General features: G+C 40.9%; 1 protein-coding gene and 3 non-coding genes across 5 annotated transcripts; 3 read left to right on the forward strand and 1 right to left on the reverse strand.

Annotated features, from left to right (window-relative positions):
* Nucleotides 1-1,358: 1,358 nt before the first annotated feature.
* On the forward strand, nt 1,359-9,226 carry dnaja4.1.L (DnaJ heat shock protein family (Hsp40) member A4 L homeolog). 2 transcript variants are annotated; one of them, XM_018262007.2, is made up of 8 exons: nt 1,359-1,569; nt 1,907-2,042; nt 4,501-4,681; nt 5,575-5,679; nt 5,762-5,989; nt 6,568-6,798; nt 8,102-8,202; nt 8,691-9,226. In XM_018262007.2, the coding sequence occupies exons 2-8, from the start codon at nt 1,911-1,913 to the stop codon at nt 8,904-8,906; spliced, it is 1,194 nt and encodes a 397-aa protein (XP_018117496.1). In that variant the 5' UTR covers nt 1,359-1,569; nt 1,907-1,910; the 3' UTR covers nt 8,907-9,226.
* Nucleotides 9,227-11,196: 1,970 nt separating this feature from the next.
* On the forward strand, nt 11,197-11,268 carry trnap-agg. The gene has a single exon. It is a non-coding gene; the product is annotated as a tRNA-Pro (tRNA).
* A 130-nt stretch (nt 11,269-11,398) lies between these two features.
* trnap-ugg lies at nt 11,399-11,470 on the reverse strand. The gene has a single exon. It is a non-coding gene; the product is annotated as a tRNA-Pro (tRNA).
* Nucleotides 11,471-11,874: 404 nt separating this feature from the next.
* Nucleotides 11,875-11,946, forward strand: trnap-ugg. Its single transcript has one exon. It is a non-coding gene; the product is annotated as a tRNA-Pro (tRNA).
* The last annotated feature ends 922 nt before the right edge of the window (nt 11,947-12,868 follow it).

The following is a 12,868-nucleotide window of genomic DNA, read 5'->3' on the forward strand; positions in this document are numbered from 1 at the left end:
AATCCTGCTGCTGCTGCTGGAATCAGATGAACGGATCCGAAAGCCGCTGCCCAAAGGAGTTGAAAGCCGCCAAAATCCGCCAAAATTATCCGAAAGCCCCTGAAATGAGCCAAAACTGCTGAAATGAGCCAGAAGCTGCTGAATGGAGCCGAAGAAGAGAATGAAGAGGACCTTTAACGGTAATTTCCACTGAATACTAATGGTCATTTTTTTTTAAACCCCTGACCACCAATTTTTTTTATTTAACTTTTATGGGGGACCCTGGCCAGCAATTTTTCTTTAACTTATAGGGGGGCCCTGGCCACCAATATTTGTTTTTTAACTTATAGTGGGGCCTGGCCACCAATGTTTTTTTTTTTACCTATGGGGGGAGCCCTGGCCACCAACGGCTTTTTATAACTTGTTGGGGGGGCTGGCCACCAATGGTACTTAACTTGTGGGGGGTAGGTAAAACACACGCCGGGGCCGGTATTACAAATTTACCAGCAATGTAGCTGCCGGTAATTTGTAATACCATTTACAAAAGACTTTGCTTTTGCTTACATTTTCTTCGGCTTCGGGGGATGTGGCTCTGCCCCTTTTGCATCACAGTCCGCCCCTTAATTCCCACCCCCACCACTGGCCGGTAATTTTTCTGGCCTGGCCACCAATGGTTTTTAAATTTGTAGGGGGGCTGGCCACCAATTTATTTTTTGAACTTGTAGGGAGGCACTGACCACTAATTGCTTTTTATAACTTGTGAGGAGGGTTGCCACCTTTTCTGGAATAAAATACCGGCCTTTCTATATATATTTATCAATTTTCCCTATTAATAACATTGGGATCAACTATCATTTTTACCCGCCAGGCCAGTAAAATACTGGCCAGGTGGCAACCCTAGGTTGTGAGGGGGTTTACTGTTTTAGTTCTGATGAATGTGTTGCCTTTTTACTGAGAGGTGGGCGGGATCTAGGGCGGGGCTTTGGGCCGGGGACCAGCGGGCCCAGAAAATGTTGTCGTATGGGCCCTGTGATTTCTGATGGCGGCCCTGTATGCACCTGAAGTTGCTTGTGATAATTTTGCGCAGTTAACTAAACACTCAATTACCTATTACAGGTTCCTTTATTCGTGTAGGTTAAAACACACACTGCCCTTATATCAAGCCTTTATCACAAGCTATAAGCGTAACCGTGTTATTGCGTAGCATTGTGAGGTTCAAAACAGCTGCTGACTCACATAACAGGGCTGACAGGCTTTCTTTCCCCACACCCACCCTCTTGTCCCTTACATAAACTAAATATACCAGTGAGAGGAATCTCCCCACGGACACGCCCCTTCTAGGATTTCCAGAATGCCGGCGAAGCTGCAGACTGTCTCCAGAACGTTCTTACAGGGCGGGGCGGGGCTAGCTGACGGGATCTATTTTAACAGAAACCTTGGCCGGTTGTTGGTTCATAGGGAAGTTGTATGTAGTGGTGGGACCGCTTGGAATTTCCGTATGTTCGTTACTGCTTAAATACGCCGCTATTTATAATTCTGCCGGTTTTTACTCTGTAGCTGGGGTCAGGCTCCGCTCTATTGCGGCTGAAGGTAAGGACAACATAGAATGGAATACGTTCTATTTAATCGGGGCTTTTCAAAGTGCCATTTTTAACGACCACGTGAAGTTTATGGGTTTCCGTCAAACGTCTAATCTACTTGGAGACTTGATACGGTTAGTGCAGCAATAGCTGAGCAATCGTAGATTGGGGAACACTATGCGACATGATTAGTACATTGCTTTGTAATTATGGCGCAGCCGCTATAGCAATGGATTCCCAGGGTACCTCAGACTTGTTTCTGAGCTTTGGTTTTATTCTCGGCCATGTCACCTATATATAAATATTATTTGTGTGTGTAAGTTCTAATTATTTATATCTCTTCCTAGTAAAATGGTGAAGGAGACCGCATACTATGATACCCTTGGGGTGAAGCCCAATGCCACTCCAGATGAGATTAAGAAGGCTTACAGGAAGCTTGCACTGAAATATCACCCTGATAAGAACCCCAATGAAGGAGAAAAGGTATAGTGTTCTACATGACGTACTATGGGATGGGTGGGCTCTGTTGCCAGGCAATATTAAATCTATAAAATGGTGACTGACCTTTATAGAAGCACTAGGCCTTCTGTTTTACAACAGGGGATACTTTATTCTCTATATGTCTACAGTTTGGTCATTTCCCTATGGTACCAAACTGTAAATGACTCCTTATAATACACAAAAGCCATGAATATCCTGCAAATGATATCCTTTTAAACGGTGACTAGTGATATAATTTTTGTCACATGACTCACTAAAACCTGTGTATTATGATAAATAAAGTACCCCTTGTTGGAAAATATGAGGATATAAGAAGTAACCTCAGAGTTCCATGACCTGTATAAAAGTACTCGTCCTTGTGCTTTTAAATAGTCATGGAACTCCTCGGTGACTTATAATTTCCTTATATTTTACAATAAGGGGTACTTTATTCACTATATCAATGACACACTCCTACGCCAGAATATATACAGTTCTGGCTAATGTCAGAGGGGCTGCTGTAAGATCCCATAGACAGTTACTATTTATTTATTGGGGGCTGTTTAGGCCTCTGTGTACTTAAATGCCAGGGCCTCTTTTGAATCCCAGTCCAGACGTGCTGTGAGACATACGAGAGACAGAATGGGCAGGTGGTGTCCTCAAAAGACCAACAGACAGGTGGGGGTAAGACAAGCTAAACAGACAAATGGCAGCAGTGGAGGAGACCAGCTGAAGGGTCAAGGAATGGACATGAAATGGTGGTGGGGCTAGAGGGAGTTGATGTGAAAGGTACAAGCAAGGGGCAACAGAGGAGAGGGGAGGGAAGACCAACTGGAGGGAGCTATGGTGAAAGGAATGACAGAAGAGAGCAGATGGGAATGAACCTGAATGGAATGAAAGGGCATGAGGGAAAGGAGGTGAAAGGGACCTACAGAATGATGCAGAGGGGTATGGACAGGCTGTAGAGTGTAGATTATAATGAATAATGTGCCCCCTACTGTAATTTATAAATGTATTGGAAGCCACCTGGAATTGAGTGTATAACTTGTAAAATATATTCTTATAAACGGTGCTTAATGATGGCATAAGTTACATTCAATGCTCAGTGATGTCATTTGTGTAACATGACTCATTGAAACCTGTCCAGGCCCAGACTGTGGGTTCTGGCAAATGCCAGAGGGGCTGCTTTAAGATGCCATAAACAGTCACTATTTATTGGGCTGGTGGGGGGCTGCTTGGGCCTCTGTGTACTTGGAATGCCAGGGCCTATTTTGAATCCCAGTCCGGACCTGAACCTGTGTATTACAATATATAAAGTACCTCCCTTTTGTAAAATATGGGAATATTAGAAGTAAACTAAAGGTTCCATGAACTGTATGAAAATGCACTCAGCCTTTATGTTAGCCTATGTTTGTTGAACTCCTTGGTGACTTTTAATAGCTTTATAGGTTTCAATAAAGGGTATTAGAAATAAACTATGGATTTTTGTTATTTCTTGCACTACACAAGACATTAAACCCAGTTGGACTTTCTATCTTCCTGCCCATACTTCCTAGTTGTGCTGAGTCACTGAGGTGGAGTATTTAGTAAAACAATTGAACAGTCCACAGATAAGTTGATAAGTACTCGCATCTGAGGCAGGCTGAGGGAGAAAGGGGGAAGTTCGGGTAAAAACAAAACAAATTTCCTTTAATGCTTTCGAACGGCAAATAATTAGGATAATGTAATTTTTTTTTTTATTAAAAGAATACAAAAGTCCTATTGTGCTTAAGTTGGAGATGGTTTATATAGGTGTTTTCTGCCCATTAACAATGGATAACATGGAGAGCCAATTCTCACACTCGCTGGGACAGCATAATTCTTCAGGCTGGGATAGCGTTTATATTTGTACTCCAGCCTATATAAGGATCACTGCCCCATCCCAGCTTGACTGATAAAATGTCCCTCCTCAGTCATGTGGTTGTGTCTGGAGCTGGCATGGGGGTGGCTTAGGTGGCATTCTATAAAAAGAATAGTGCAGCCCTTCCTTTACTTGTCATACTGACTACAGAGCTATTAATTGTATTGATTCATTTAACTATTGTGAAAATGAACATTTTGAGATTTTTCCCTTGAAAAGAAAGAACTTTGTTAATACAATCAAATTATTCTGTACTGTTTATAAAATAATCAAGTTACTTTTCACTGTCCCCCTCTGTCTCTTATGAAGAAGTCAGCCTCAGATTTTGATTAACATGTCAAACAGTTGGAGGCATATTTATCAAAATTTGAATTTGTGAACACTTAACAAACTCCAAGATGCACTTATTTATCAAACTTGAATCTTAATTAATTGTAATTATTGAGCTCCACTTTAATGATGGGATTTATAGGAAGCATCATAAATCTTTCGGTCCGCCATAAATATTATTGGGCTGGTCTTTTATAAATTTTTTATAAGATTTCAATTATTATTTTTTAGTTTAAGCAAATCTCTCAAGCATATGATGTGCTATCGGATTCCAAAAAAAGGGACCTCTATGATCAGGGTGGAGAACAAGCCATTAAAGAAGGAGGAATGGGAGGAGGACCCTTTTCTTCCCCTACGGACATCTTTGACATGTTTTTTGGTGGAGGTGGCCGCATGAACAGAGAGAAGAGAGGTAATTTGTTTAACAGTATGTTTGACTGCATTAAAGTAGATGTTAACATCAATTACATTCTGTTCAATTTAAGATATGTCTTTTTATATCTTCTTAGGGTGGTCCTGGTTTCATTATAGCGACTTAGTTGACATTTTTTAATCACATTGCTGTAAATAAATGTGGCATAACGGTAGGCAGCTTTGTGAGGGAACATTGTCATTTATATTTATTTAAACTATAAGAAATAAAATTGATCAGGTTTGGATTTTAAAAACCGTATATTCATTTAGCAGACATACATAGTATCTGAAAGTTGCTGAATTCAAATGCAAATATTTAATAAGGTGATTCTAAACTTTTTATGACCGTTTAGACACCTGGTTTCACAGCAGTGGATCAGATGTAGCTGGCTGATTCAAAGTATGTGGCCCCTCCCATTTGCTTAATTTGCAGATATGTTATATAGGCCATGGGTAACAGTCCCAGACTGGGATTCAAAATAGCCCCTGGCATTTCAAGTACACTGAGGCCCACAAAGCCCTCCACTATAGTAAATGTCTGTGGCACCTTAGAGCAGCCTCTCTGGCATTTGCCAGAATCCACAGATTAAGTCCAAGTCCAAGCCTGCTGGGTAACATTAATGCTATATTGAATAAAATATTGAATGTGTAATTGTTTAAAAGCAGTGTGGCCTATGGCTTATCCAGCAGCAAGCAGCAAGCAAGTGCAAAGCATTTTCATGGTGTTTAAAGAACATGACATTGTCTCGCCTTGAATCTGAAGGATTGTGCAATCCCATCAATGAATTTATGATAAATATGTTTAAAGAATGTTGATAATTAAGCATGCCAACACTACATAGGATATAACTGAGCCCTAAAAAAAGCTTTTAATTTCCATTTGTTCCTTAGGTAAAAATGTAGTTCATCAGTTGTCTGTATCTTTAAACGATCTGTACAATGGCACTAGCAGGAAACTGGCTCTACAGAAGAACGTAATCTGTGGCAAGTGTGAAGGTAAGTAGCCTTCATGTGTTTGTTTACCTCATTTCTCTCTATATTTCAGTTGTTAGTATAATCATGATTTTTCCCTTTAAAGGTCGCGGTGGTAAGAAAGGAGTAGTAGAGAAGTGTACAACATGTAAGGGCCGTGGTGTTCAAGTGCGTATACATCAAATTGGACCTGGCATGGTTCAGCAGATACAGTCCATGTGCTCCGACTGCCGTGGAGAGGGTGAACGCATTAACCCAAAAGACCGCTGCAAACAGTGCTCTGGAAACAAGGTTACCCGTGAAAAGAAGATTCTGGAGATACATGTTGATAAAGGTGAGAAGCTTCAAATACAGATTACCCTAAAAAATAAATCCAAATCCTTTTCTATTGTGTTGCTAGGATAAAATGTGCTTTATATGTGAATGTAATTTTATCAGTACACCAGATTTCAGCATTTCGTACCCATTTTAAACATCTACGTGTATGCAAATTGAACAGTACCCTTTTAATGATTTCCTGACACCATGCTTTTGTACCAATTAGGGATGCACCGAATCCACTATTTTGGATTCGGCCGAACCCCCGAAACCTTTGTGAAAGATTCGGCCGTATCCGAACCCTAATTTGCATATGCAAATTTGGGATGAGAAGGGGAAAACATTTTTTACTGACTTGTTTTCTGACATATGCAAATAAGGATTCAGCTGGGCAGAAGGATTCGGCCAAATCCTGCTAAAAAAGGCTGAATCCTGGCCGAATCCTGGATTCAGTGCATCCCTAGTACCAATATAAATGTGCTAAGGGCATAGGCAGTAATTGTAACTAGAATCTTTAGTTTTCACCCTTCAGAAGGATTTGCTGGTTTATTACAGCACTAAGTAGGTTTCTTTTCCCACGTTTTCTTACTCTAGGCATGAAAGATGGACAAAAAATTGTGTTCAATGGAGAAGGTGATCAAGAACCAGGGTTGGAGGCTGGAGATGTGGTGATAGTTTTGGACCAAAAAGAACATGATATCTATCAAAGGCAAGACAACGACCTGATTATGAAAATGGAAATTAAATTAGTAGAAGCTTTGTGTGGCTTTAAAAAGCCTATTGAGACAATGGATGGCAGAGTTCTCCTGGTCACCTCTTATCCAGGTAAGTCAGAAGTATATATTTTTAGCATCTGCACCCAAAGTATATTTATATATTATTACTAGTTGATTTCAAAATAACAGACTGTGTAATTCTCTACTCATACAGCTAACTTTAAATGTATCTTAAATTATATATAAACTGACTGATTGTACCTCCTGTATGCCCTATTAGTAAATTGCTGACTGTTGCAGCCGCCCCCCCCCCCCCAGGGAATGGGGCTAAATCCAGATAAATTCAGACACTTGGTCTGTCAGTCTGTTAGGGCCCTGCCTCAACACCAACATCAGCTCCTTAGACAGTGAGAGCAGAACTAAGTTGGTGAGCAAATTAGTGTTGTAATGGTGGCTACAGAGAGCCAAATTGAAATGATACAGAGCTTATTTATGACATAGCATAGTTTATGGAATGCTAATATGAAAAAACACAGGGAGCCTGTCCCTGGTATGGAGCGATCCAATTACAACCCTTTTTATCTAGATGGCCCATTTACTACAACATCATAAACTGTGGAATTTATAGCAATAAGGGCAATGGCACATGGTACAACTAATAGCATTTTGCTGCCCACTTGATTTCATGCTTGGTTGGCAGCAAAGCAGTAGCAATTGCCCAGTGAGTGTTCCATTGCCCTAATAGTGCTGTAGGAAATGCTAAGGATGGTTGTATCTAGCCAGAAAACTGGCAACTACGACTTCTCATAGTGTACATGGGAAAATATAAAGGGCCGATATTCCTCCATATTTTTATGGAAAACTATACCCCCCGAACAATGTAGATCTCTATAAAAGTATACTGCATAAAACAGCTCATGTGCAAAACCCTGCTTTGTGTAAATAAACCATTTAATAATATACTTTTTTTAGTAGTATGTGTCATTGGGTAATCCTAAATAGAAAATTGCCATTTTAAAAAATAAGGGCCGCCCCTTGGGATTGTATGATTCACGGTGCACACAAACAAACCATACATGTAAGGTCACATGAGCCAATTAAAAGACAGAGTTCTGTCATTTGCTTTCACACTTCTTTCTGTTACAGTTGCATTATTTCTGGTCAGGTGATTTCTGAGGCAGCACAGAGACCATTACAAAATGGTGGTTCAAGGCAAGAGATGTAAAAGGGCAAGATTTACTTTCTGCTGATGGCAATTCTATTCACATGTGTAAATGAGTGTTAACTTCTCCTTGTTCTTCACTTCTATTTGAAAGAAATTCCAATTTCTGCACCAGACTTTCTTATATAGAATTAACAGGGAATGTGGAAGGATTCCGTTGCAGTTTTTAATGAGTGTCTTATCATTGCAGGTGAAGTGATAAAGCATGGGCAAGTAAAGAGCATTCGAAATGAAGGCATGCCCTTGCAGAGGGACCCATTTGAAAAGGGACTCTTAATTATTCACTTTACAGTAAGTGTCTTTTTACCTGCCCCCCCCCCCATAAAATGAAAGCCAAATATCTAATGGACTCCGCATATGTGGTTACATCACAGTTTAGGTCACTTTTTTTAACTAATGTATATGCTGAGAGAGAGAGAGACTCTCCTTGGATTTTGCTCACTATGTATTAAGGTTTTGACATGCACCCAGGCAGTTATATTAGCACGCACTCTGTTTTCATTGTCTATTTATTAAAGATGGCATATTTTAAAAAAGCATTAACGGTTGGTTCATGGCCTAGAACCTTTCTCAAGATGCATTGCCATATAAAAATTACTTACTGTACAAACACAAAATTTAAATCCACAGTGTCACGCCCCTACAGTGACCTCACTTCCCCTCACCTGTCAGGACATAATTACGTTGCCACTGCAACTAGCCGTGTTTAGGATATAGATAGATAGATAGATAGATAGATGATGTAGCTGGGTCATCTCTAACTGGTATGTCTCTTCCAGGTTACTTTCCCTGACAATCAGTGGCTTGCTGTTGAAAAGTTCCGTCTTCTAGAGGCCTTGCTTCCACCAAGAGAAGAAGAAGAAATGGTCAGTGATGATATGGAAGTTGTGGAGCTTGTGGAATTTGATGAGCAGGAGCAGAACAGGAAGTACAGGGGAGAGGCATATCAAGAAGACGAGAGTCCCAGGAGTGGAGTTCAATGCCAAACCTCCTGAGCTTCATGGAATCCAATTTGCTGAAGAAACGTTTGTGTTAGCCATGGACTTGTGATCTCTGCAGTATCCATTCCAGCAGAGCCTGTGGCACAGTTCTCAGCTATTATACAGACTCATTATTACCGTTCTCAAATTGAATTCTATTTATAAGTTCTGTTTATGATATTTGTGTTAATAGCTGGGTATATGATTCAATGCTGCTTTTTTTCACTTTACATCTGACACTATTGCCTGAAATATGACTTGTTATGGTTATACATAATTCCCTTTAATGTTCACTTTGTTTTCTTAATAAATGAGAACATTTTCTATGTTCTTTCTATGCTTGTGGTCATACATGTTTTAATGCGAGCCAGGCCCAAGAACAAGGCAGTTTTTGTTTCTGGTATATTGAGGCCAACCCAACTGCAACTAGGGCAAAACTCAAGCATCTAAATATTCCACCCGTTTAAACCACACACCAAAAAACAACGGTTTTATGCTTTCAGCCATACATCAGCACTGCAGCCCGTCAGACTTTCTGAGTGCTTGTACACAAGGACCTGCTCCGGCACACTGCTTGGTGGTAAAATTATACTGGAGAGGCAGTTAGATGCAGGAAGCAGTAGGTACAGAAGTGAAGAGGGGCTGAAGGATATTCACAGCAGGCAACTGCTTTTGGGAGTATACCAGATATCTCTGATGAATTCTGCAGGTGTCATGACTAGAGTTGCCACCTGGTCGGTATTTTACTGGCCTGGCCGGTAAAAATGATGGCTGATCCCAATGTTTTTAATAGGGAAAAAAAGATAAATGTATAGGAAGGCCAGTATTTTTTTTTTCCACTAAAGGTGGCAACCTTAGTCATGACCCGGATGAGCCCATTTTGCAGGAAATGTTGCATGTACAAAATGTGGCACAGTGCTTGGGGTAAAATTATACTGGAGAGGCAGCCTGTTACAGTAGATGCAGGAAGCTGCAGGGACAAAAGTGAGGGCTGAATAGTCAAAAGCAGGCAATTGCTACTTGGAGAATACAAGAGAGTTCTGAAGAATTACAGGAAGCTCTAGGTTCAAAGTGTGGAGGGGCTGGATATTCACAGCAGGAAACTGCTATTGGGAACAAAATATATTCCTGATTAATTCTACAGGTGTCATTACTTGGCTGGGCTCCTTATTTAGCAGGAGGTTGTATGTACAAAGTGTGGAGGGGCTGGATACGCACAGCTGTAAAGTGCTACTGGGAGCATATAAAATAATTCTCATTAAATTACAGGAAGCTGTAGGTCGAAAGTCTGGAGGGACTGTACTTGTACTGGACATAGAAGAGAGTTCAGGTGTTGACTGACCTTGGCTTGCTTTAGGACCGTCAGTCCTCTGTGATTTTTTCTTGGTTACCTATATTTGTACCCCTGATGGGGACAGAAAAGGTTGCATGGTCTGGGAAGAACGTGGAGTGTTTTGGGTGGAAAATGAGCAAAAAATCAGGTTCCGATACAGGTTGTCTGGTAGGGTTGCCGCCTTTTCTGGAAAAAAATACCGGCCTTCCTATATATTTTTTTCCCCCTATTAACATTGGGATCAACCATCATTTTTACAGACCAGGCCTGTAAAACACCAGCCAAGTGGCAACCCCTGGCCTCACTGTCATCAGGGTCACCATCAGTTCTTATAGGGCCCAATTAGGGTTGCCACCTTTTCTAAACCGTGTTGTGGTACTTTTACAGTTGTCAACTCCCATGTTGGGCACAACAAGTGGAGGGGTTATACACAGCAGGGAACTGTGAGTGGGAGCAAACAATAGAGTTCTGATGAATTGTGCAGGTCATTCCCAGGCTGGGCTCATTATTTTGCAGGAAGTTGTAGTTACAAAGTGTTGAGGGATTGTCTATACACAACCGGGAACTTGAACTGGGCATAGAATAGAGTTCTGGTGACTAACGCAGGTGTGTTTCCCAGCAAGTTTCTTTGAAAGCCAAGCACGTGACTATTTGCGGCGCAGCACTGGGACATTTCACTGATTCCCACGGGGCTCTCTCCCTGCCTGTCCTCTGCTGACGAACATTGTTTCCAGCATTTCGCTTCTTCTTCAGGAAATATGTAAAGACCATTCCTCAGCTTTAGATGGAGGGCCCTCTAGAGGTCACTCCAGGCAATACACATTAGTTCGGGCAATCAAATAACGGGATTTCGCCAGGAAATTCTAGTAGAAATTGTAGGCGGAGGGTTGCTCTATAAGCAGCTATTGCTATTCAAAGTCTATGCAATAGTGCTCCAATTTAGCCTTTACTTCGGAACATTAACGTAAGTCAGGCTCGTTGGTCTAGGGGTATGATTCTCGCTTAGGGTGCGAGAGGTCCCGGGTTCAAATCCCGGACGAGCCCATTTTTTTTTCTATAGCCTAATTGTTACTTGCATAAGCCTAATGCCGTCTAGCGTTCTACAACTCAAACATTAATCCATTGCACAATGTATATTGATTTATCAGGCTACACTGTAAAAGTCACAAAAATGGGGCTCGTCCGGGATTTGAACCCGGGACCTCTCGCACCCAAAGCGAGAATCATACCCCTAGACCAACGAGCCGATGTGTAGTAATGCTAAACAGTGTGGAATTAACAGAGGTGAAACGAGTGCTGTTTACCTAATTATAGTGATATACTTCTATATCCCGATTGCTATATTCCGTATCATCATGCAATAAGAATAGTTTATCCAGTGTTCTGAGCCATACTTTCTCCATCTTGCGTGTCTCGGGCTCGCAGAAGGCACAAATGGAATACCCAGCATGCCTTTCGCTGCTATCAGTCACGCTGCGCCTATGGACGAGCAGCTTTTATCACTTTTTCCATCAGGCAGCGTCCTCTCTTTGTATATCTCCAGAACACATTGTCCTGGAGCACGCGCCTAAATACAACTTATATTTTAAAAAAAAGTCCAAAATATGAAAAAATATTTCAATATGAACATCGCAAGCTTGCTTATCCAATGGCTCGTTGGTCTAGGGGTATGATTCTCGCTTTGGGTGCGAGAGGTCCCGGGTTCAAATCCCGGACGAGCCCTGCTTTTTTTGGTGGTTTTTAATTTTTTTGTTTTTTGTTCCACCCTCCTCGTGGTGCATTTTTACTGCTATTGAACATGGTGTTTAAAAAGCTGTGCTACTCTATAAAACTCCAATTATACTGCTGCAAGTTTTAGATCTGTATATATTTTAATAATAAATAAAATATGTACAATGATTACATAGCTAAAATTTTGTTTATAGACCTCGTGAAGGTGAAGAATCTGTATATTCAGTGCTTTTATTTTATCTATATATTCAGTGCTTTTAGTGCTTTTATTTTATGGAAATATCAAATACACAGAGGCTCACTTAGGAAAAATCGAAATATTTAAGGGGTAATGTACAAATCTATACATAGTTCTGGGCCAAGAGGTACTTATGCCCTAGGCAATGGTGCCCATTCCTCTGCCTGACCAGCTTGAAAGCAATAGCCCCCCAGCTACTCATCAAACCATCACATCTCCTCATGACCTCATAACACCACCCCACCGCCACATTTGCAGAGTTGTTAACCCCCCCCCTATTTTTTCATGAGTTACCCAAATTTGGCCCTGTCCCCCCAGTCTCCGATCATCCTACCACGTTTTTCCAAATTTTAAGCATTTCCCCAATTTTTTCTTCAAGTTCTCTTTAAAATCTGGCTGCACGTGCACAGTAAGTGTGTCCTTACATCAGTATTTAGTAACAACTCCACATCCAATCATATTGTGTATCTTTTTTTTCAAGTTTTTATTTAATGCTTTAACTGTTACATCAAAAAAGGTTAGATGAGACAGAAGAGAAGAATAAAACAGAGAGAAGTAGAGTTAAGTAGACTTTTGTGAGTCATATCTAATTATACAGACTGAGCATTCAGTCAAATTGCATTGAACTTAACTGGGCATCCTCTAGACAAGTAGACTTGTTTTTGTTTGGGTAAC

The sequence above is a fragment of the Xenopus laevis genome, chromosome 1L (assembly GCF_017654675.1).
Source record: "Xenopus laevis strain J_2021 chromosome 1L, Xenopus_laevis_v10.1, whole genome shotgun sequence".
In the NCBI taxonomy this organism is placed as follows: domain Eukaryota; kingdom Metazoa; phylum Chordata; class Amphibia; order Anura; family Pipidae; genus Xenopus; species Xenopus laevis.